Here is a 25,560-nt window from a genome sequence, read left to right as displayed (position 1 = left end):
ACCACCCAGAGAAATTTGGGATAGGTGGTGACTCTCCATTGTCCTCCTCATTTGACAGTTTTTCCTAAGAATACTGCACTAGACAGGATTATTGGTGGGGATTTTTCATTCCATGGAATTTATGCAAATTAAAGCACTATGTTTTTCTTTGTTTACTTTATTTTTGTAATATCTACTTTAGAAATAAGGCACTGTTTTATCTTCGATGAATTCCTTTATTGTCATGGTTGTAACATTATTATACAAGCTAATTTATTTTCTCAATTAAAAAAGAATACTACTAATAAAATCTTTAAAACGTATACATGTACGGAACATAAATTTATTGATTTTCAACTTTATCTTTCAATTGCATCATCATGTTATTAATTGCACTTACACAATCTTCTCTGTCCATTTGAGTTAAGCATTGTATAAGTTGATACAGTATAACAGGGTACTTAATTAATATAAGGTTGGTAGGGGACAATCCTTTATTTCTTGCCTCTTCCTCGACCTCTGTTATTGTACTGTTGGATGCTTTCCCAAGCAATTCTCCTAGCCTTTTCCAATCTAATTCTACTGGACTTCTGGTGTCTAGCAAACTGCATAATGTTGATAGTGTAGAGCCTTCAAGCCAGCGTGAGCTACAACTCATTCCAAGACTGGACAATATTCTTGTGTCATGCTGTGGGAACAATACCTCCCAGGGCTGCATACTCCACTTACCACAAAGAGGTACATTTTGTTTTTCAGCTTCCAAGATTTGCTGAAAACTAAAACCACTAAGTTCTTCAATTATTCCTGCTGATCGGACAAAGCCTACAAGTGCAGCAACTTCAGAACTGACAGTCAGATTCCGCAGTTCAGTAGGACAAAGATGAATTTTCTCATAGTGCTGCTCATGTTCATTCCTAAGAAGAATTTCAACTTCTTTTCCCACCTTTTCCAGGAGGTGGTAACAATCTCCTTCTGCATCTTTCAATCTCCAACCCCCAATCAAGTATAAATTTCTCCTGTCCTCTGAGACCTCAATCCTCAACTGAGCCTTTGTAACAACTAGTGCTCCTCCCTTCCAAAACGAACATCTTTCTGTTCCAAACATGCAAATAAGCTGGATCTGAAGTCGACCCACTAGAAAATGACTAAACATCCCCCTATTACAATCTTTCCAGCGATATCCAATCCCTCGCATATTTTCACATCCACCACTTCTTTCTGGTCCTCCTTTCTTTAGCCAGCCAGGGACTACATATTCCCCTTCTTGTGTTTTAAAAACTAGCTGAAAAGCTTCCAGTAAATCCAGGGCACCTTCTACATCACCATTTGTTAAGTTCAGGGCAGCGGCAAGTTCTTCTCGATGCCAACGTTCCTTATTTGTTCCAGATGCTGGACTAAGTGCAAAGTTGCCAAATACACCAAAGATGTCTTGAAGTAACCAGTTCATGTCCAAGATAATTAAGGCAGATACCATATTATTAGGCAGTTCAGTAGAGATATTTTGCCCAGGATGTGTATCAAACAGTTTTCCTGGTAAAAAGTACTGAGGCAGGAATAACAGCTGTTGGAAAGAATACACATATTGTAAGTAAAAATACTATTGTGACTATAGACTGCAGGCTAACTATCTAGATAGTCCTGTTCATTCCTGAAGAAATGTTCTGTTCACCTTCCACTTAATATAGACTTCAATGGACCTTCTTGCACCTATTAAAGGAAGGTCTAATGGAGCTTTCCAAACACAGGTGTGAATGTACTGATATAGGGATGGAGAACTATATGTTCTTATGTGCAAACAAATCAAAGGTCCAAATCAAAGGCTGCTCCTACAATCATCTTCTGGAACATAATTTTTACTCTTCAAACTCCATTCCATTGTGAATTTCTTGTTACTCGATTACCTTTATAATCATTTGCCCCAATGTTACATGTCTAGAAATGGTATTTTCTTTAAAAGAGCTCCTCATAAACATGTATGTTTCTGCTTGTAGCAAACTGCATCTATCAGCTTCCTCTTTCACTTCCTTCTAGATGCTGCCTTCAGCTGACAGACTGAAGGAGGGATATTTTAAACAGCTATACTTCTGTACCATGGGAAAACAGTTCTGGTGTCATTTTAAAAAGGAAACCCTCCCCTTTTATATTGCAAAGGATCGTGTTTTAGATACCACAGACACAGTCAGGAGTGGGAGTTCTATGTGAAAATTACATTCCCAACAAATGTAACATTGGAACCTAGAAACACAATTCTTGTGCAAAATGTGAGGATTTTAAATTACACTATAACTGTGTTTCTAGTTTCAGACGATATGCAGTTTGCGGTGTGCCCCCCCCCCCCCCCATAACTAACATTATTCTGAATTAGCCTTGGATAAAATAATACCAGGCAGATGATACCTCAGATATGTTATGTAGATATTCCACAGCTGTTAGAAGGGTGGTTGAGTAAATTGGATTTGGCAACACCTGTAGGATACTCTTGGCAAATTCTTCCCAACGTTGAAAGCGCACCTGAAAAAAACACAAGTATTTGGTGTAATCCAAAGATAAATGGGCACATCAAAGTAACACTCCGGTCAAAGCCGATTTATTAAATTGTACCTTTGTGTGGGGCCTGAAGGGAAGAGCATGACTGCAGGTTATAGGAATAAAATGAAAATTAGTCAAGCACCTCCCTTCAGGCTCTGCACCATGCGTTATTCAATGAATTAGCTTTGGCTAGAGTGTTCCTTTAAGGCTTTTCAATGTTTAGTGTATATTCATTGATAGAAACATTGGCATTTGACATTATTGCCACATTTATGTTACCATAGTTTGAATCATTTGACCTTAAAAAATTGGAAGCAACCACAGATTTTCACCCACCTTCTGTAAGCGCAGATAAGAAACCTGCTCCATTATCAGCTTGCAAATCTCAGGAATCACTTCTTTTGTTGTATTCTATAATTGCAAACATAGAATAACTTTTAAATTCACAAACTTGCTGCTTTAATAAAAATTGATTTACAACATTAACTTTCACAACTGGTTTTCCAGGCCCAGTAAGCAGCATCTTCGGGATAGGTCATCAGGATGTGATTCTTGGGGGTTCGAAACTTGGACTCCGCACTAAACACCTTCTTCAGCTGCCACTGGGTGCCGAAATCAATAGTCATACAAGAAAGCTCTGCTCCATTGTAAGGCAACCGTATTAAGGAGTTGTATTTCTGTTTGGATTAACTGAAAAGGGAATGAAGCTGCAATACACAAGTACAATCACTATACAATGGTCCAAATTTCAAACCCCCACCAAACCGAACTCATACCCTACTCTGAGAATGGCTCACCTACGGAAAATCTGCTTGTGGGCCAAAAAAACAATGATGCAACTGTATGTCTAGTATTGTCTGACAAAAAGGCCACTTTACACACTTGACCCCAAGATGATAGCACTGAAGCTGTGCACATGCAATGGTGGGATGTCAATAAGTTACCACAGCATACAGGTCATCAACTACTTTGACTTGATCATCAACAAGTGGAACCACCTCTGTAAAAGGAGAAGATTTAGCATTTTGTTGGTCGGCAGCATTTGAGGGTGCAGTCACACGTTGCAGTAAAAACTGCATCGCAATTAGTTATTAGGTGGTTTTAGGTGCAGTTTTGTCAATTTCACAGGTGAAAGACATGGACTGAATGGGTGAATTTGATTTTGAAGGAGAAAGCTGTTCCACAAATGTCATTCACCTGTTGATTTGATGTCTTTTACTTGTTAAAATAAGTAATACCACCTAAAACCAACCCAAAACTAATTGCGATGCAGTTTTAACTGCAACGTGTGACCGCACCCTGAGGGTTTGTAAACCCAATGTCAAGGAGGAAAGACCATTGAGAACCAATCTGGGAGACTTTTATTTACAAACATTTGAATTGCATCATTCTACAGCGAGAAAGATTGCTGAGAAGTGGAAAACATTCAAGTAATGTTTCAAGAGACATATGCAGAGCTCTATTTCAAACAACATCTGTATAAGTACCCAAATCCTGAAGACAGAACAAAAGTTAAAATCACATTCAAGTTACTAAAGTGTCACAATCATGAGAGAGTAAGGCCCCTTCCACACTAGCGAGTGTGATGCGATGAACTCGCATCACACTCGCAACGCAAGCTGCCGGGAACGCACGGCCCGAACGCTGCACCGCGGGAGTGAACTGACATGCTGAGTTCACTCCCGCGGTGCAGCGTTCGGGCCGTGCGTTCCCGGCAGCTTGCGTTGCGAGTGTGATGCGAGTTCATCGCATCACACTCGCTAGTGTGGAAGGGGCCTAAGGCCCCTTCCACACTTGCGTTGCAGATCACGTCAGAGTTTGATCAGGGTGCGATCAGGGTTTGGTCAGTGAAAAACGCACATTTTGCATCAGAGTGCAATCAGTTTTCAGTCAGAGTTTGTTCAGTGTCTCAGTTTTTCACGCGCGTTTTTGATGCAATTTCAATGCAATTTCAATGCGTTTTTCACACGCAGAAAATGCGTGTGAAATGGACTCAGAACTGAGCTCTATCTTTTCTATGGCAATTGATGCGTGAAAAACGCATTGGACTTGCATGTGTCTCAGAGTGCAATGCGTTTTTGATGCATCTCCATAGACTTGTATGGTGCGTGAAAAAAAATGAAGTCTGAAAACACCTATTGATTACAATGGGTCAGAGTGCAATGCAAGTTCTGCACGTCAAAAGCACGCGCAGAAAACGCACGTGAAAAACGCAAGTGTGAAAGGGGCCTTACACTTTCAATGTTGGTTATGAGAGCAGAATTTGGAGATGTTGTTTGCTGCTGAGGCAGTTTTTCTAATTAAGAGTTACATGAGCACTAAAAACAACTTTGAGAAAAGGTTTCAGTATGTGGATATCAGATATATTAGAAAGTTGCTTATATCGCCCATTTAAATTGGCACTGCATTATCATAATAGCATAGACATAAAAACAAAACACGCATTTTATTTTATATTGTTAACCCTCGCGTCACTGATGACAAATAAAAACCAACCAACCAGCATTTTGTTTTTTTTCTACCTTTTAAATCAACCGCACCAGAAGTGGTTAATACAGTGGAGAAAAACAGTTGCACTACAAAACTTTTTAGAAAAACTTGTGTACTCTGTTACCTGCAGGACCTGTGAAACTGTCTTTGAAAGAGGTTCTCTGATAGCATTGACATCACTCAAGTTTCTGCAGTTTAGGGGGAAAAACTGCACATGAAAACAGTTGAATAACTCAATCTCTCGTTTCATCACATTTTCATAAAACTGTTTTGCTGTATGGAAATGAGTGAATAAAATTACTATTTTTTTTTAAATACTATTAAAAAATATATACATTACACAAAAAATACAATGGGGCAGATCTGTGCAACTAGCTAAAAGAAACATTGCATTTGTAGCATTTGTCAACAAAACACTTTTATTTTTTTATTCTGTCTATTAACCCCTTAAGGACGCAGGGTTTTTCGGCTCATTTCTCGCTCTCCAACTTCAAAAATCCATAACTTTTTCATTTTTACGTGTACAGACCTGTGTGAGGGCTTATTTTGTGCGTAACAAATTTTACTTTCCCGTAATGTTATTTATTTTAACATGCCGTGTACTGCGAAGCTGAAAAAAAATTCCAAATATAAATTTTTTTTTAAAAAAATGCACGTCACGTTCTTGTGGGCTCAGTTTTTACGACTTTCACTCTTCGCTCCAAATAACATGCCTACTTTATTCTTTGGTTCGGTGCGATCGCGGTGATACCAAATTTATATAGGTTTTATTGTGTTTTAATACATTTTCAAAAATTAAACGAATGTGTACAAAAAAGAAAAAAAATGTTGCTATCTTCTGACTCTAATAACTTTTTCATACTTTGGCGCACGGAGATGTGTGAGGGGTCATTTTTCGCGAAATGAGGCAACGTTTTCATTGCTACCATTTTGAGGTCTGTGCGACATTTTGATAATTTTTTATTTCATTTTTTATGTTATGTAAAAAGGTGTAAAAGTCGTATTTCGGACATTTGGGCGCCATTTCCCGCCTCGGAGGTCACCGCCGCCCGTAACCGTTATTATATTTTGATAGATCGGGCATTTTTATAAATTTTTTTTATTTTTTAAACTTTTTTTTTCTCACTATTTTTTAGACCATCTAGGGTACATTAACCCTAGATGGTCAGATCGCTCCTACCATATACTGCAATACTACAGTATTGCAATATATGGCATTTTTGCACACTATACATTACACAGGCTCATTGTAATGGATATGCAGAAGCCATGTATCCTCGGGTCAAACGAAGACCCGAGGCTACCATGGCAACCGATCGCCGCCCCCTGATGACGTTCAGGGGCGCGGCGATCATAACAAAGATGGCGGCGCCCGCGCGCCGCCGTCTTTTAAATGCCGCCGGCGACTTTGCCCGTGGCAACGGAGGGGTTAATAGCCGCGATCGGTGCAAGCACCGACCGCGGTTATTAGCGGTGGGGGTTTTCTGCAATATGCAAAAACCCCCACCTTTGTATGAACAGGACTCAGCCCGTGAGCCCTCTTCATCCATCCCTTATACCTCTGCGCCATAGAGCTACGGCGCAGAGCGTTAAGGGGTTAAGGTAGATCCGGTGGTAGGTGCATCTAAGGATAGACCTTTTTAGAAAATTTGCATATCACCCCGATAAAAGATTATAAAAGATAGACTGGTATAAAGGATTAGCCCTAAAAAGGGCTATCCTTACAAACGTTCGATGCACCTACAAACGGGTCTACCTTAATAGATCCGTGGTGGTAGGTTTTCTTTAAATCTCTGCTTTGAAGTCAAGGGATGGTCTTACCAGTGGCTGACAGCCCTTCATGTACTCTTCTCAAAACTATACATCAATCTACACCACAACATGCAAAGCATGTTACACAGCATTTTTGTTGCGTCAGGTTCTATTAAGACAAAAGAGAAAAATATTTACCTACCAATTAATGTGCTGTTTTCATGTGGTAGCCTATCTATGTGACTTCCAATCACGATAACATGAGGCTTCGACTGAGAACTGTGAGTTATACTGAGGAATCTTAGCCAAAACAACAGCTGAAAATAAGATTGTGAATAATTGAGAGAAGCAATTCTGGGAAAGTAAATTTGAAGTAGGACATACATCACCCTCAGCTGCTCTGCTGTAATGGGTTATATATATTTTACAACAATTTTTTTTTTCAGATTTTTTTACTTTTCAGATACCAACAAAACTAAAAAGATATTTTATACATTAGTATTTTGCACAATAAGCCCAAAACCCTTAAAAACAAGTAAAAAATCTAAATACAGCTGTGCATTACATGCACAAAAGCTATAGATGCTTTTACATGCTTTTCACTGTGGGCAGTGCATTAGATAGGCTAGTGAGAGCAGCATAGCAGCAATTCTAATTTGAGGTTGCTATATGTAAATTCAATGGGCTATATATTATGAATTGTACTGTATATAACATTTAATCTTGGTGGGAGGAACTTTATATAATATAATAATACTGTATATTATATTTCTAAATTATATAAATATATATCTATATAATAGTATTATAATACCATATTATTATAGTACTATATTTAAAGGGAAACGTTAGGCATAAATTGACCTAATAAAGCAATCAGTCTGTTGTGAAACCGCGTAATACCTTCCAGATCATGCTCCTTTTATGGACTTACATGGTGGCATCATGCATAAAATAATCTTGGAAGTTAGATGTAAAATGGTTGTATGAAGTCAAGGAGGTGGAGAATGTAGCATTAAAGTCAAGCTTTGTAGGTTCACAGTATTTGTTTTATAATCAGGGGACTACATGGTCAGTGAAATTTGTGATTTGTGCAGGAGGACACAAAAATGGCAGGTATATTGTGATGATTATTTGATATTTTGGAACACAGTGTGGAGCATTCCCGGCCACTCTAAACTGGAAGTGACTGTATTCATGAAAAAGATGCTGTGTTGGAAAATGTCCTGTCTGTCCTGGCTGGGAGACATTAACATGAAGTTCTTTACCTAGTGGGGCAGAATTATAGACCATAACTAGCTAGATCCCACTTCTGCCTGTGTCTGATCAGCACTGTAATCAGTTACTAGTGTTTCAGGCAAACCTTAGAAGTCCTAGTATAATTTTTCAATGTGTCAATGTGGCTTTCAATTGTAGGCTGGAGGCACCAGGAAGTGATCAGAATTGCTCCAGGGGCCATAAACTTTTTACCACGCAACTTTCTAAATTGTTCCATACCTGTTCTACAGCACTCCTCTGTCCTCCATACTGATCACTCTCAATTCCTTCTAAACTGAACATCACACAGTATATTGTATTGGGTCCACTAGTACTAAGGAGTAGAGAGTGTGTGAAACAGTACTCCATTTGCCCGGCAAAATCCCAAATTACCAAAGATGTTCCTACACAAATGGCAGAAAAATAAAGACATAGCAGTTAATTTTTAATATTATAACAACAGCAGCCATATTGATTTATGCATAAAACCTCACCTTCCAAACCAGCTTGTGAACACACAACTCCTTTGGTAGAAGAAGGGATTCTTGGACCTGTAAGGTAATACTGCAGTGTTGCCAGAGGCCCTGTCTGTTCATTACAGAAAAAGTCATAACTCATGTTATTAAAAATCTTGATAAAAATCTGGGTAATTTTGTGACTTTTTATTATGTATTAAAAGTATCTTGTTGCTTTCTGGCCTCCATTACTTTCCTGTTACAATGGCTCAAAATTAGCTGATTAAAAGGGATTTTTTTTTACAGCTTTCAAATATTTGTCAGGGTTTGGTCAGTGAAAAAGGGACATTTTGCATCAGAGTTCAATCAGTTTTCAGTCAGAGTTTGTTCAGTGTCTTCAATGCATCTTCAATGCAATTTTTAATGCGTTTTTCACGTGCAGGTAATGCGCGTGAAAGGACTCAGGACTGAGCGCTATCTTTTCTATGGCAATTGATGCGTGAAAAACGAATTGCACTTGTAAGTGTCTCAGAGTGCAATGCGTTTTTGATGCGTCTCCATAGACTTGTATGGTGCGTTTTTCATGCGCGTGACTTGCATAAGTAGAGCATGCTGAGATTTAAATGCGCGTTAAAAAAACAGCGCGTGTGTGCTTGAAAAAAAATGCAAGTCTGAAAAAGCCCATTGATTATAATGGGTCAGAGTGCAATGCGAGTTTTGCGCGTCAAAAGCATGTGCAGAAAACGCAAGTGTGGAAGGGGCCTAAATTATACTGCCTTGAGTAAGAGCGTTTCTTAGGCTACATTCACACGAACATATGGGGGACGTATATATACGGCCGCTGTATATACAGTGTATATGCGTCCCCCACACACTTCTATAGCCTCACGGCGCCGTACGGGACATGTCCTATCTTTCTCCGGATTACGGCACTGTGCGCTGTGTATTCCTATGGAGAGGGGCGGGGGTGAGCAGCACCGATGTATGCCCACCTTACTACAGTACAGCAGGCATACATCATGTAAATTTAGCCTTAGTTGCTCGAAAGGCACTTAATTTTTACCCACCATTTTCTTGCTGAACGATACACTGTGGATGTATTTTATGGACTTTGTTTTCCAGGTACACCTTTTTGCTGATACAATAATGGTATATAATACATATAATGGTAATAATACAATAATAATAATAATACCATTTGTAATAATACAAATGGTAATAATACAATAATGGTAATAATGGTAAATAGAGAGGGGAAAAAGCATTTATACAGAGTCCAGAAATACACTCACATCAGGGAAATTATAGTAGTAGTAGTAGAGCAATTAAAAAATACAATACCTCTTTCAGTGTGTTGGCAAAGGTAGTTTTTCCTACTCTAGTTTGTCCACATATGAAGAGCCGAACCTTTCTACCAGGCTTCCAACTGCCGACATCCAGAATTGGAATCATTTTGTGGGATTCATCTGGTCTGCAGTTATATTGTATTGTGACATTGTTTAATAATTTCCTGTTTTGCTGATTTAGAAAAACATTTTGCTGCTCCTAGAAAGAATGAAGTGGTAAGCTTGTAACCTACCAAAAAAAGACTTGGTTTTCACAGTTACTTGTACAGTAATTCCTTTATACAGTTATTAAAAAGGTGCTGTTTAACTACAGCAATGGCCATAAGTTTTGAGAATGACACAAATATTATATTTTCACATGATCTGTTGCCCCCTGGTTTTTATGTGTGTTTGTCAGATGTTTTTATCACATACAGAAATACAAGTGCAATCATATTATGAGTAACACAAGCTTTTATTGACAAAATGGGGGTCATTTACTAAGGGCCCAATTTGCGTTTTCCCGACATGTTACCCGAATATTTCCGATTTGCGCCGATTTTCCCTGTATTGCCCCGGGATTTTGGCGCACGCGATCGGATTGTGGCGCATCGGCGCTGGCATGCACGCAACGGAAATCGGGGGCGCGGCTGAGCGAAAACCCGACGGATTCGGAAAAATCGCCGCATTTAAAAAAAATAAAGTGTCGCGGGACTCGCGCTTACCTTCACCAGGAATAGGCCGGTGCACTTCAGGGCATTCCGGCGGGCCTAGGGGAACTTCAGCGCAGCAGCGCCACCTGGTGGACGTCGGAGGAACTACCTTAGTGAATCCCGGCCGGACCCAAATCCAACGCAGAGAACGCGCCACTGGATCGCGAATGGACCGGGTAAGTAAATCTGCCCCATTGAGTTATTGTAGCAAGTCAATATATGCAGTGTTGACCCTTCTTCTTCAGGACCTCTGCAATTCTCCCTGGCAGCTCTCAATTAACTTCTGGACCAAATCCTGACTGATAGCAGTCCATTCTTGCAAGATCTGGGGAGTTTCCAGGCCATGGACCCAAAATTTCTATGTTTTGATCCCTGAGCCATTTAGTTAATCACCTTTGCTTTATGGCAAAGTGCTCCATCATGCTGGAAAAGGCATTGTTGATCACCAAACTGCTCTTGGACGGTTGGGAGAAATAGCTCTTAGAGGACATTCTGGTACCATTCTTTATTCATGGATGTGTTTTTAGGCAAGATGTGAGGGAATCGATTCCCTTGGCTGAGAAGCAACCCCATCAGAGAAAATGACTTTACCCCAGTCCTCAGCAGTCCACTCCCTGTACCTTTTGCAGAATATCAGTCTGTCCCTGATGTTTTTTCTGGAGAGAAGTGGCATCTTTGCTGCCCTCCTTGACACCAGGCCTTGCTCCAAGAGTCTCCGCCTCACAATGCAGGCAGATGCACTCACACCGGCCTGCGGTCATTCCTGAACAAGCTCTGCACTGCTGGTAGCCTGATCCTGAAGCTGAGATGGTCCTTAGGTGCCCTGGAGCCTTTTTGGCAACAATGGAACCTCTTCCCTTGAATTCCTTGATGATGCGATAGATTGTTGACTGAGTTGCAATCTTTCTAGCTGCGATAGTCTTCCCTGTTAGGCAAGTTTTGTGCAGTGCAATGATGACTGCATGTGTTTCTTTACAGATAACCATGGTTACCAGAAGAGAAACAATGATGCCAAGCACCAGCCTCCTTTTAAAGTGTCCAGTGGTGTGATTCTTACTAAATCATGTTAGCTGCTCCTTTTAAGGCAGACCTGCAATGAAGTTGAAATGTGTTTTGGGGGAAAAAAGTTCATTTTCTAGGCAAATATTGACTTTGCAATTAATTGCTGTTAAGCTGATCACTCTTTATAACATTCTGGAGTACATGCAAATTATATGCCATTATAAAACCTGATGCAGTAGACATTGTAAAAATTAACATTTGTATCATTCTCAAAAACTTATGGCCATGACTATACTGGCAGGAGATAGAAAGGGCAGTTCTGGAAGTAAATTCACAAAAATATATATCTATGTCAACATCCTTTCATACTATTGATACCTGGGTCTTTTTCTTGAGTAGTCTGATAACAGTGATTGGTGCAGATATTTTTCTTGCTTCATCATAGACAGTGAGACCATTCTAAATTTAAATATAGAGAAATACACAATTTTTATGTTTATGTTCTCCGATGCTTCCCCCATAAACTGCAAATCTCTGTGTCCGCCTCTCCCCACCTTCCAAACCTTCAAACTAAACCTCAAAACCTACCTGTTAGTATTACCTACAAGATGCAATCTCCCCCCCCCCCCCATAGAACAGAATGTATACTTACACAGTTTCGACTCAGGAGGTCCAGGTTGTGTTTGAGGGCAAGTGAAATGAGAAGCTGTGAATCCTTGCATCCCTCCATTGCTGCTCCTCTCAATACAGCAAAAAGAAAATTCTCTCCAGCCTGTGTAGAAAGTTTATTAATGATACATATATGTGAAAATCTAAATTAGATGCTTGATTTTTAATTTCTGACTTTTACATTTTCTGATCTAATATGTACCAAATTTTTGAGGGTTGGATCTGAACCTCCTTTCAGAAGAGCTTGACAAATAGCAGTAGATAAAGAAGCTGGTCTCAGGTAAGAAGCCATGTGTAAAGGGCTGTTACCCTCCTACAAAATACACACAATAAATATCAATACAAAATCAAATGAAATAAACAGCATTGAAAAAAACAACAAAATAGCTGGAAGTTTAGTATGTTCGACACAAATGTAATTTCACACAAATGTTGCAGTAATCAGTGATGATTTTCCATCAGATTTCAATCAGTTTTTCATGTCACTTTTACATAAGAGTTCATCCATTTTTCATGAGTGTCAAAAAACCTGATCAATTTGGTATGTATTTTGTATATCAATGGATCAGTGAAAATGTGAATAAAAATGTATTGGGATGTAGTGGATATGTAGTGAATTTACCATCCACAGTTTCATGCAGTTAATACATTCCATCCCTTATGCTGTGACTGCAAATTACTGTGACTTAGCCACAGGCAAGTTTTATCAGTGTATACCCAGCAACGTCTTTTCCATTTTTTTTTTAAATCAAAGTTCTATATAAAAGCAAAGTTGTGCAACTTCTGAATATGCTTAAAGGGAACGGGGATATCCCCTACAATCCACATAAACTAACTTGTTTTCTACTCTGAATTGCTGTCTCTGTTTTTATAGATGGTAAACATTCCTTCAAAAATCTATTTTATTCATGCTTTCTCTTTCTTAGATAAAGTCAAGAAGGCAGTGGAGCCCAAAGGTGCAGTTAAGCTCCCTCCATCTACTCCCGGACGCTCAGACTTCTAACCCCGCCCCCAGCACCTATGCCAACGTAGCTTATGTGTTATAGCGACAGCAGGGGTTGGGCAGCAACAGCCGGTATAGTGGAAGCGAATATGATGTAGAAGGCCACGAGCACCGTTAGCTAGCTCACATAGCAGGGCTGTGCACAGAAGTTATGTGCAGTGCATCTGTGAAGCCGGCTGCTAGATAACTGCAGTGACCCCAGCAGCCAGACCTGGAATAACAGTGATATGTATATGACTTTAATTCAGATACCTGGTCTTGAAGATTAGTGTCTGCTCCTTTTTCTATGAGAAACGTAACAGTTTTAATGCTTCTACCACGGACAGCTTCATGAAGAGGAGTGAAGTCCTGAAAAAAAGGATATACAGCTATAAACTAATCCCAGAAGATCTTTTTAATTGCTACTCAGGGCTTTTACATTGCACTGGTTGAAATCTGCAATAAATCACATGTTGTGAATCAAACCAAGCATGTCCAATCCACTATGCTGAAAGTGGATATTGTTGCATCTCACGCACAATGGGGCAGATTTACTTACCCGGTCCATTCGCGATCCAGCAGCGCGTTCTCTGCGGTGGATTCGGGTCCGGACGGGATTCACTAAGGCAGTTCCTCCGACGTTCACCAGGTGGCGCTGCTGCGCTGAAGTTCCCCGGAATGCACTGATCTTCACCAAGCCGGACCGAGTGAAGGTGAGCGCGAGTCCCGCAACACTTTTTTTTTTTTTAATGCAGCGGTTTTTCTGAATCCGTCGGGTTTTCGTTCGACAACGCCCCCCCAATTTCCGTTGCGTGCATGCCGGCGCCGATGCGCCACAATCCGATTCAATTCAGGGAAATCGGCGCAAATCGGAAATATTCGGGTAACACGTCGGGAAAACGCGAATCGGGCCCTTAGTAAATGACCCCCAATATCTCAACTCTTTTGAAGAAGGTTCCTGAAATCAGTATATTGATGGACTATTCTGAGGACTGGCCATTAATATTAAGTCATTAGGAGTGGGTGATGCATGGTATAAATAATCTGCGAATGGATACTAAGCATTTATCTCTTTATTTTCTTTTATTCTCCTTACTGCAACTTCTCTGGAGCATTGGTGAATTTACATTTTATTTTTATTTTTTTGCAGCAAAGACATACTCCTTGCAAAATTGGTTTTGCCTGCGTTTTCCTTTGTTGTGCCTGATTTACCACTAGAATTCAAATGTGGCTTAATCCAAATGAGTCGATTTGCTTAAAAAAAGTTTGGGAAAAGTGTTGAATGGGTTGTGCAAAAATTTGGACTTTTAAAGAAAGTCATAAACAATCACAGACTGAATGACAGATTTAACACCCTGTAAAATAAATGACACAAGCTCAACCCCAGCAACAGGCCCAAATTACCAAGCTAAAAATAAATGACCCCCTATTTGTCTGCATTGCAGTTAGAATGTGCATGGAGTATTTGGCATGCTGCAGATTCTATATTTGCGTGGTAAATCATTCTACTCTAGATATATAAAAACAGGTGCAATCTGCTTTAGTGCAGTTTGCATCACTAATGTGCACGTTGCGCCACATTATTTAATAGTGTCCTATACTCTTAGTTAATCTGGTCTGTTCTCAGGATGTGCAAACAGTTGTACCTTTATTTCCTTGGTGCGTTTTGCTTCATGCTGTTGTGGAGCAGCGCAGTGATAAAGGTGGAGCAAAAAAGGAACACACGGCCACGCCCCTTTAGGTGCACAGTATTTAAAAGACAAACACAAAATGCAGCCACAACACAATAGTAGTGCAAACACATATCCAAAGACACTTTTTGCCATGCAAACTGGCGCAGACACAATAATATATTTAGGCCAATGTGTTTTTCTTTGCAGCAGCATTTGGATGAGATTTATATAATTTTTCTAATGTAAAGAGCTGAAGATTTACCACCGTTATTTCCACTGTAGCTAAACAGCAATCTTTCCATGTATGTCCCTGCCGTGGCGTAACTAGGAGAGGTAGACTTCTGAATGCGGCCCCCTGCCCTCTCAGAAAATACGCATATTTGTATACTCAAACATTTATACTCTCTTATACACATTTATGCTCTGATATATACATTTATACACTTACACAGATCTGTCCCAGTAGATGCTGACCACATGGGGGAAGTAGATGCCAGGAATTAGACATGAGAGATCCCTAGTCCTGTTGTTCTGCAGTCCCCTCCCTCTCCCCATTTCTTATCTGAGCTGCCGCCTAAGCTGTGTACTGTGGAAGATACATACTATTCTGTATAATGTGCAGCATAACGTGTATATAATGGTTCACATCCTCCATTCTTTAATGTGTTAAGTCAGATACTGGGGCCCCCTGACACTGCAAGCCTCATAGAAGCTGCTATGGCTGTTACCACTGTAGTTACGCCCCTTTTAGACCAGTGCTATCCCTGCCATTTTTGCATAGTTTTGCATAAAAAAGACTATTGGAAATACTTGTGTAAATTCAAAGGCCTCTACACAGTCATTGAACAAACAGCATTATAATTTACTCTAAAAAATAGAAGATACAAATGAAACAAGTGAAGTAAATCCTATTTCTTCATAAAATATCCTTACGTATCAGTTATATACACACATACCTTAATGCTTTTTAGATTGATTGAGTTGACTGGCTGTGAAGATAGAAGAATTTCTAGTACTTGCACATTTCCACCAAAGGCTGCCATGTGGATAGGAGTGAGACCACTCTGTATGGAAAAATACAAATAAGTGTAAACAAAATTCATGTGTGCTCATTTATACATCACTCACTTCCGACTCAACATCACAAATGGTGCAAGACATTGGGGAAGATTCATTATGCCTTCTCTGCCAGTTTCCTAGTGAAGAAAGCACATGAATCTCCCACTCCCTGACAGTGTTTATGCTTCTCCAACCCAGATGCCACTTTGGGAGTAGGTGGGGGGTAAGTGAGGAATAGGTGGGGGTCGGAGATGGGATGGGAATGGTCCACCACATTTACTATACTCTGGCGAGGGTGAACATTTTAGAGACTGAGTGCCCAAACTGCAACCCAGACCCACTTATTTATTACAAAGTGTCAACACTGCAATTCAAGTAGTAACTTCTATAGCAAAAAACTAAGCCAGTTTAGTCCTGGTCTACCAGTCAGAACTGTCCCAGTTTGCTACTGTATTTACTAAGAGGGATACCTTCTGCTATCAGCTAATGAGGTAGGCTGTGCCACATATTTATTAAAATAAGGGCCAGGGTTGCCAGAGCCCTCTGCACTGTAGCTTCACAGGCTGTTACAGTGAGCAAGGAGCACTTCCCTCTCCATCTGTGTGCTGAAACCTCCTCTGCTTCTCTGAGATTTTTGAAGGCAGAAGGGGAAGTGCTAAGGGAGCAGGGGGGAAGGTGAGACAGTGTAGCAACATTTGAAGCTACAGCACAAAGGAATTCTGGTAACGCCCTCCAAAGCCCTTTTATAGTTCATTAGCATCATTTTAAAAGTTTATTTTAGAAGGAACCATGGATAACAAATATATGAAGATCCCCACAATTGACAGATGGGACACTACCTCAGCCTGTTTATTGTTGCTGCGTTGAAGTCCTGGACTAAATGAACTGTCATCTGATGCTCTACATCTTGTCTCCTCGTGTGATCCCTGGTTCCAACTAACATTCCTCTGCCATCTACCCGGGGATCCCTATACAGACAGTCCCCGGGTTACGTACAAGATAGGGTCCATAGGTTTGTTCTTAAGTTGAATTTGTATGTTAGTCGAAACTGTATATTTTATAATTGTAGATCCAGACAAAAAATGTTTTTGCCCCAGTGACAATCAGAGTTTCAAAATGTTTTGCTGTAATGAGACCAACGGTTATCAATAAAGCTTCATTACAGACACTTTATAGCTGATTATTGCAATCTAGGACAATAGTAAAGCATCCAGAGAACTTCACCTGAGGTCACAGTGGGCAGAGGACTCCGTCTGTAACTAGGGGTCGTCTGTAAGACAGGTGTCCTTAAGTAGGGGACTACCTGTATTCCCTTTCTTTGGTGCCCTTTCTACGTAATTCCTTTTACATATCCATAATTCAATTACTGCAACCATACATACTGCATTTGGGCTAAGGACACAATGTCCATCACGCATCAGTCTATAAACTTCATCAATGTTTCCAGCATGTGCTGCATAGTGTAGTAGAGTGTTTCCAAACTGTAAAGGAAAAGAAACAATTTATTGTGCATCATAAGAGTGAGCAGAAAAATATAGAAAATGCCTGTGCTGCTGGACAGATGAAATGTGGGTATAGCACATGTGGTGAGTATGGCGATAGGCTTTACTAATGTATATATGATGCATTTTAGGTGTATGGTCTCCAGTGGCTCTATGCTACATATATGGTGGGAGTGCCCCCTGTTAAGCGTTTATTGGAGTTTTTTTCCTTATCTTTTTGTCTGTTCCTGGCTGATATCCCATGTGTTCCTGAAGTGGACTTATTATCCATCTTCCAGAGCTCATATAAGTCAGTTAAAAGAGGCTTAGCACAGCATTTTGTGCTGTGCTAAGGATCCTCCATGTAGGTGGATGATCTGGGTTACATAATGAGTATTGAGGAAATGATTTCCAATGACGAGGACAGCCCTGATGCTCGGCTAGCCGAGATGTGGACGCCTCCGTCTCATTTGCATAAAGTTTAAAAGCCGATATTTAATTATAGAACGCGGCCCGAAGCATGCCAGAAGGAGTCCCCCATCACCCCTAAGGTAACGGGACATCCACAATGTTTGACCCTAGTCTTACAGTTTAAGGTCAATGGTACCAAATACTAATGAACTAACTTTTGATTTTGAAGAAAGTAATAAAAATGTCTTAGAAAATTCTCTCTCTGCCATTATTCTGGCAAATGGCAAATATAAATATTTTTGTTAATCCTAACTGACCTTAAAACGGGAAAGGGTTAATCTTATTTCATGTCAGATACTGAGAAAAACATGCATATGGGTCTTTTTTATGTGTATGTAAGCTTCTGATTTCAACTGTAAAATATATTGTACACAAACAATATCGATTATTTAAGGAGGCAAGCCCTTTAACTTCTATCTTTGTGAAATGAAGATGGAGTGGACAGGATAACTAGCTCAACCCCCTTATCCAGCTGTACAATTATCTGATTTAAGATGTTATTCTTGTCTTTTTTTCTCTAACAGATGTAAGCAACAGGAGAAGAGACTGGCACCGTTCTGAAATGCGTTGAACATCAATTAAACAGCATTATCTTTAATTTATTTTACTACTTTAAAGTTATATATTTGTTCCCAAGCTACAGAAACCAGAGGAACAAGCTAGCAAGAATGCATGTAAGCCATTTGTAATGGTTATGAACTTAGCATAACCCTAGAAGATCTGGCATTTGTTTCCAAGTATCACAGTAACCCCCAATCTGTTATTAGCACCTGATGAACATTGAGTGACACAGGAAAACAGTGTTGTTGGTATAGTGGCAGGAGCAGAGTATCTGTAGCTTAGCTGATTTGCAGCATTCTGGTCTAACCACAACACAGGAAACCAAACTAGGAACCCAAGAATCTGATATTGAGAACCTACTCTGTGGATATGTTTTTAATATTTTAGCCCTAAAGGCCCCTTTAACGTATTTTCAGTAATATTCTAGATTCACAGAGGATGATTCTGCTGCTGGTATTTAAAGAAGAGCCCCACCTGATCGGGTTGAGTGCTGATACAGTCCATCTTCCACTTTTTATTTCTACTGTTTTCACAACATATGGTCTAACTGAGGTAAAAAAGAATCTATAAAGGAGAATAAGTCAGTAGGTTAATAACAGGAAAAACCATGAATGTATACATTCTCCAGTAACAAGAATAGGGCGTGAAAACTGAAGATTATCATACTTAATATGTGACAGACTGAATATTTGTCTTTTTATTTTTGCCTCATTACATTTGAGCATCTGTAACTTTTTTAACCTCTTAATGACCACCCTTTTTGGTCCTTAACCTCGTAATAATTTGGGAGTAAATTTCCAAACACATTTTTTCCCTTGATAAGAGCTCTTTTGCTCATCTGCTTTTTCACATCAGCGCTTCAGTGATTCTCATTGAAGCCTGAAGCTGTGTTCACACAATGCATTGCGTTCTTTGTTGCGTTTTTGGTTCATTCCAAAGGCTTTAATCGTCATGACATGCTGAGGTTATATTGTGTTTTAGCAAATGTAAAGGAACGCAATGTAACCTCAGCATGTGATCAAGGCTGAAACCTTAGGAGACGCAATGTGATGCAACGCATCGTGTGAACGCAGCCTGAGGGCCAGGGGCGTCGCTAGGCTAAAATCTTTTGGCCTGTGCCCAGGATCAGCGGGACTCTTGTTCCACTGTCCGGGTCCTCACCCCTCTCCTACTTCTATCTGCGTCCCTTCCGGACACAGATAGAGGCGAGTGCTGCAGTGGAGAACGGAACCATAAGCTCCGTCCTTCACTACACATAGGCAGGTGACGTCATTAAACCCGTCTGCTGCTTCTACCAGCTGACTACAGTGCCGGGAGCCATAGACGCGGTGTGATGACGTCACCTCGACTCAATCCCGTACAGCGAGAAGAGGACAGAGGTAAGAAGACAGGTGAGCATGAAGTTGTTGTTTTTTTTTATATTCACAGTGTAGGAAGTTGCTAGGGGGCCCCAATTTGCTCGGGAGACAGGGGCTGGGGGACATTAAATGACCGGGGGCATCATTTCTGGAAAGCTATGGGGACATTAATTTGATTTATGTGGGTATATGGACCATTTCTCAAGGGAGGGGGGGGGGGTGGAATATCAATTTATGTGGGGATATTATCCATTGTTGGGGGGGAATCCATTACTGGGGAGCTAATGGGAACATTAATTTCTGGGGGGGGGGTTATGTGGGGGACATCAATAGCTGAAGGGGTGGCTGGGAGAACATTGATTGCTGAGAGGGGCTGGTTGAGGAACATCCATTGCTGGGGGGGCATCCCTGCTGGGGCTGGGGAGGCTGTGGATGACATCCATTGCTTGGGAGGTTATGGGCAGATAATGACATCCATTGCTTGGGAGAGTGTGGACGACATCCATTGCTCTGGGGAGCTGGGGTGGAATATTAATTTCTGGGGGGACTGTATATGACATACATTGATGGGGAGCTAATGGGAACATTAATTTCTGGGGGGATTTGTGGGAGACATCAATTGCTTGAAGTGGGGGGGACATCAATTGCTGGGTGTCTTTGGGGCACATGCATTGCTGGGGATGGGGACAACCATTTCTGAGGGGTATCCATTGTTGGGGTTTTGGGGAGGGATATCCCTTTTTGAAGGGGGTACATCAATTGCTGGGGGGCTTTGGGGGACACCAATTACTGGGAGGGGGTGGGAGGGCATCAATTCGTGTAAAGGGCAGGAGGGACATCCATTGTCGTGGGGGCTGCAGAGAACATGAATTTCTTTGGGGATTGTTATTTGCGCATTATATATATAACATTATATACTGGAGGTTTGTGGGGGACATTACTGAATGGGGTCTGCGGGGACATACCTTATTCAGTGTTTGGGGGCATTATTTAGTGTGGGAATTATTCGGTGGCTCCAAATTAGATAATTAGAAAGGGTCACTTTGCAGGGGCATTATCAGAGGCGACTGGTATTATGTGCATTATTACATGTTAGGCCAGTGGTGGCGAACCTATGGCACGGGTGCCAGAGGTGGCACTCGGAGCCCTCTCTGTGGGCACCCATGCCATCACCCAGGTCACCATTTAGGACTCAATACCTTCTCCTGCAGTCACAGGCAGCCCAGTACGTGCCATGTTCAGCGCTATTTTAAAGTCACTAGAAGTGCAGGAGGTGCTGACATAGCTGTGTTATCATTGTAGACCCTTCTCCGGACCTGTGATTGATCCTGTTAAGGAACCTTAGAGGGAAACTACAATAATAATCCGAATTTCTTCTTCTTTCTGCTGTACTTAGTTACTTTAAATTGGCATTTGGCACTTTGTGAAAAATATGTGGCTTTTGCTTGTAGTTTCGGCACTCAGTCCCCAAAAGGTTCGCCATCACTGTGTTAGGCCATGTTTAGGGAACATTATCAGGTGGGTGGCACAATGAGGAAGTAATGTAACGTATGGGGCCAATGTATTGTGGAGAGCCAGTTATTGTGGGGGCTAAAATGGGGATAGTGTAGTATGTGTAAACTAGAATATTTTAGGCCTATAAATTGTGTATTCCGTGTAGTCTTCTTACAGTATTTGGAAGTAGAGTGTTAGAGGTAGCAGCAGGATAACCGTGTTATGGGACCAAGATATAGGAACAATAAAGAACATAAGATGTCTGTGTGGTAAACTTTACAGGGAGGACATGTGGCTGAAGAGGAGACGTGGTGATGCTGGGGCTAATGGAGAAGATAGAGCACAACGACAGTCCGAGGACACATCACCTGCAGGCAATCGATGGAATAAGTAGGGATTTCTCCTGAATTTTCAATTGGTTTTGGCGGGAAACTCATTTGAGGGGGTCATGTATAAAAATGGTCACTACTGTCAATTTAATACAAATGCATTGGGGCCCGTGCCCCAGATCTTTTACCACCCTAGCAATGCCCCTGCTGAGGGCTCTATCACATTAGCGTTTTTTCACATCAGTGATTTTTCACTAAAGCCATTCTGGCTTATGGACACATACAGATTGTTTTCCTCTTCCTGGCTTCAGTGATTTTTCTTCTTTTAATGGGCTTTTTCACACTCATCAAGTCCATACGAATTAAATAAATGTTTTATCCCCAAAACCCCCGTGATATTTTTTCTCTCCAGAAAGGCATCCAGGCCTCTCTTGAACATGTACATAGAGTCCTCCATCAGTGAAAATTGCGGTGTGGGCTGAAAGGATCTGCCGACCCGAACCTCTGATCACTGGAATGAACTCAGCATGTCAGGGAGATCCCTCCAGTGCATTGAGCGGTTTTCACTGACTACACTCGCTCTTGGGCAAGAGATCAAACACAGATGATAGCTTCCATAAGGCTCCGTTCACAGGGTGCGATTTGATTGAGTTTTGTGATCACAGTGATCACATGCTGAAGTAACATTGCTAAAGCAATATAAATGCAATGTTACCTCAACATATGATCATGGGCATGTGAAAGAGGAATTTCATACACTCTCAGTTCTTAAATAGCTTCTAAATAACCTTTGTTCATATATCTTAGAATTACACCATGTCAATAGTTTCACCACCAAAATGTATACGTACTTTGTAACCCAACTCTGTGATAAAGTACTAGGGCTAGATTAGATTCTAATATGCAGGTCTCCTGTTAATGGCTTGGAAGGTATGTCCTGTTCACTTCATACAGCTAGATATCCTTCATTGCCTGAATGTCAGGATATAAAAAGGTCTTTTTACCCGCCTGTTGTTTGTGCTCCATGTTTAATCAGCATCTGAGGTCCGCTCACTCGACAATGACTATAAAAAAGACAGCAAATACGGCAGGGATAAGACCTGCAGCTGTATAATTTGCAGCTTCGACAGTCCGCTCATACACAGGTCTGTGAAAACCACAGCGGTGTGTTTGAGCCCATTAAAATACATGGGATAGTGTCCTAACCCCCCCCCCCCAAAAAAAAAGATTGTGTACATGTAACCTTATATTCAGAAAAAGGAGTGTTTAAGGCAGATTTGAAGATACGTAGAATTATAAAAGACCAAATACATGTTTAGGAACTACTGATACTTTGCATCAACTGGGCATAGGGTTTTTTTACATTATGTACAGCAATACATCATAAACATTTTATCAGTATAAAGGATATAGGGGATTCGCGTTTTCCCGATGTGTTACCCGCAAATTTCCGATTTGCGCCGATTGTACCTGAATTGCCCCGGGATTTTGGCGCACACGATCAGATTGTGGCCATCGGCGCAATAGCCAATGCTAACCCGACGTATTCGGAACAACCGCCGCATTTAAAAACCGAAAATGTGTCGCTTGGGAAGCGCTTACCTTCACCTGGTCCAGCTCGGTGTATTCCGGTGCGTTCAGATGATTTTCAGCGCAGCAGCGCCACCTGGTGGACGGCGGAGGAACTACCTTCATAAATCCCGTCTGGACCCGAATCCTGTGCAGAGAACGCGCCGCTGGATCGCGAATGGGACGGGTAAGTAAATGTGCCCCATATTCTTGAATAAGAAATGGCATCTCAAGATGGTTGCATTATTGTCTGTAAGAGTTTATTGTACTGTAATTCAATACCGATTAATAAAAGAATTAATGAAAAAAACATAATAGTCATAGTGGGAGATTTATCAGATTTATCAGGGGCACGGAGGATGATAAAGGCCATGCCCCCCCCCCCCATCGTTGAGCCGATTACATCAAGAGGCTTCATGCCCCCCTCCTTGATATATCTGGCGGGTGGCCTAGCCAGCAGGGCATGTCAGACCTGGCATAGTTTTGCGTAAAAACCAGCATGCGAAAGTTCGCGGTTTTGCAAAAGAACGCAGGCACGGTGTGGGAACGTCGGCCCCCTCCACCGGCCTCTGCGATCCGCTATGCCGTTCCATGCCCACTTAGCGTGGAGGTGGCGTATTCGCTACTGCGCGAGAATTTGCGATTATTCCACAATGACAAATAACATGATAATATGTATACACACGTACAGAAGAGTAAAATTGTGGACGCAAATAAGGCTGGTCTTCGAAAGTCTTATGTAGCTACATCATACAGGTTTTGTACAGCTCCTACCTTGACAGCCTGTGGTCCCTGCAGTGACAATGCACCTTCCTCAGCAGAAGATCCAACAAGGTTCTCTTCAGCAGATCCTCAGCAATCTCAGTGCGGGTGCTGCAGTGTATCCCAGATGGGACTTTCCTCTCACTTTCCCGCCCTGCTCACTTAGCAGGATATTGCCCGAGGAAGCTTCAGTATTTCTGTACTGTGAGCAGTTGTGACAGATATATGGGTGAAATAAAGTAGTGATTCTACATACTTCCTTTTCCTCTGCCTGTAACTGAACACCACAGCTATGGGTTGGGTAATAGCTGCAGACTGCTCTTCATTGTAGATTTCTTGTAAGAGCTGGAGTATTTCTCCCTGCTGTATTTCTCCCTGCATCTTCTTCAACATGTGGATTATCCTACCAGATTTTGGTTTCATTTCAAAATTCTTGGGTGCTCCACCTGCTGTATGTGCTTGTCCTCCCTAGCCTACGGGACATTCAAGCGCACCTGTCACTAGGAATGTGATCTTTAGCTAGTGACAGGTTCCAATAGCCAATGCTATGCTTTTTTATGCCTTTACCGTCATCATTCTGAATCATCTCATGACTCCCTGCCAATGGAGTGCCCTGATTAGAGATGGCCCCAACACTATGCTGGGTCTGCCAGACACCATCCAAATGGATGGTAAAGCGTGATGCACTCCAATGGTCTACCCCAAAATGCAAAGATTCAGTGTCCGCAGTGAACAGTTAACCTCATTACCAAAGAAATTCAGGTACAAAGCAATACAATCAAAGCATAGCAAAGCTTCTAAAATCTTCTCCCTGACAGAAAACGTACTCTATGCTCAGGAAAGCCCTGGCTAAAGGCTAGAAACCAAAGGCATAGCTACATGAGGGGGAGAGGAGGGTGGCTCTGGTCAGGGGTGAACCATGTACTATAAAATGCATACAGTGTGCCACCATGTAGTATAAAATGCATACAGAGTGCCACCATGTACTATAAAATGCATACAGCATGCCGCCATGTAGTATAAAATGCATACAGCATGCCACCATGTAGTATAAAATGCATACAGCGTGCCACACCGGGCTGGGGCCACTTTGGGCTCGGGCAGGCAGGTGCATGTGCTGGCCGGCGGGAGGGTGGATGTGCCGGCTGGCTGGAGGGTGGATGTGCCAGCGGATGTGCTGGCCATAATAGGGATGTGCCACCCGGCGGGAAGGAGGATGCGCCGGCCAGGGGGTAGCTGTTACGGCCAGCAGGCAGGTAGATGTGTTGGCCAACGGCCACGGCTGGGGCGAGCAGGTGCATGTGTCGGGCGAAGGATGTGCCAGCAGGCGGCCAGGTGCATGTGCCGTCGGGCGGGACGGAGGATGTGCCGGCCAACCGTGGGATAGCTGTTCCGGCCGGCGGGTAGATGTGCCAGCTGATGGGAGGGTAGATGTGTTGGCAGTAATGAGGATGTGCCGGGAGCAGGGTGATGTGCCAGCCGGCAGGGGGAACACAACACCGCCCCCTTGTGCAGCTTGAGGCACGCCGCCTGAGGTGAGATTCGCAACTTGTCTCATGGCAGCTGCACCCCTTGCTCTGGGGCCCCGGACTATGAGGGACCTACTGAGGAGCTTTCAGCTCTATCTTTGTCCCTATGACACATAATTGA

At 41.7% G+C, this 25,560-nt stretch overlaps 1 protein-coding gene across 1 annotated transcript; it reads right to left on the bottom strand.

The window, feature by feature from the left end:
• Positions 1-304: 304 nt before the first annotated feature.
• Positions 305-24,244, bottom strand: LOC140127205 (uncharacterized). The gene is made up of 16 exons (XM_072147607.1): positions 23,923-24,244; positions 18,873-18,962; positions 17,268-17,366; positions 15,783-15,890; positions 13,427-13,522; positions 12,374-12,484; positions 12,155-12,274; positions 11,881-11,961; positions 9,804-10,007; positions 8,502-8,595; positions 8,248-8,411; positions 6,953-7,067; positions 5,123-5,271; positions 2,845-2,919; positions 2,377-2,490; positions 305-1,540 (listed from the first exon to the last, which is right to left on the bottom strand). The coding sequence occupies exons 2-16, from the start codon at positions 18,900-18,902 to the stop codon at positions 323-325; spliced, it is 2,778 nt and encodes a 925-aa protein (XP_072003708.1). The 5' UTR covers positions 18,903-18,962; positions 23,923-24,244; the 3' UTR covers positions 305-322.
• Between the last annotated feature and the right edge of the window lie 1,316 nt (positions 24,245-25,560).

The sequence above is a fragment of the Engystomops pustulosus genome, chromosome 4 (genome assembly GCF_040894005.1).
Source record: "Engystomops pustulosus chromosome 4, aEngPut4.maternal, whole genome shotgun sequence".
Taxonomy (NCBI): Eukaryota; Metazoa; Chordata; class Amphibia; order Anura; family Leptodactylidae; genus Engystomops; species Engystomops pustulosus.
The sequence above is the reverse complement of the archived record's forward strand: the minus strand, read 5'-3'. Positions and strand labels throughout refer to the sequence as shown.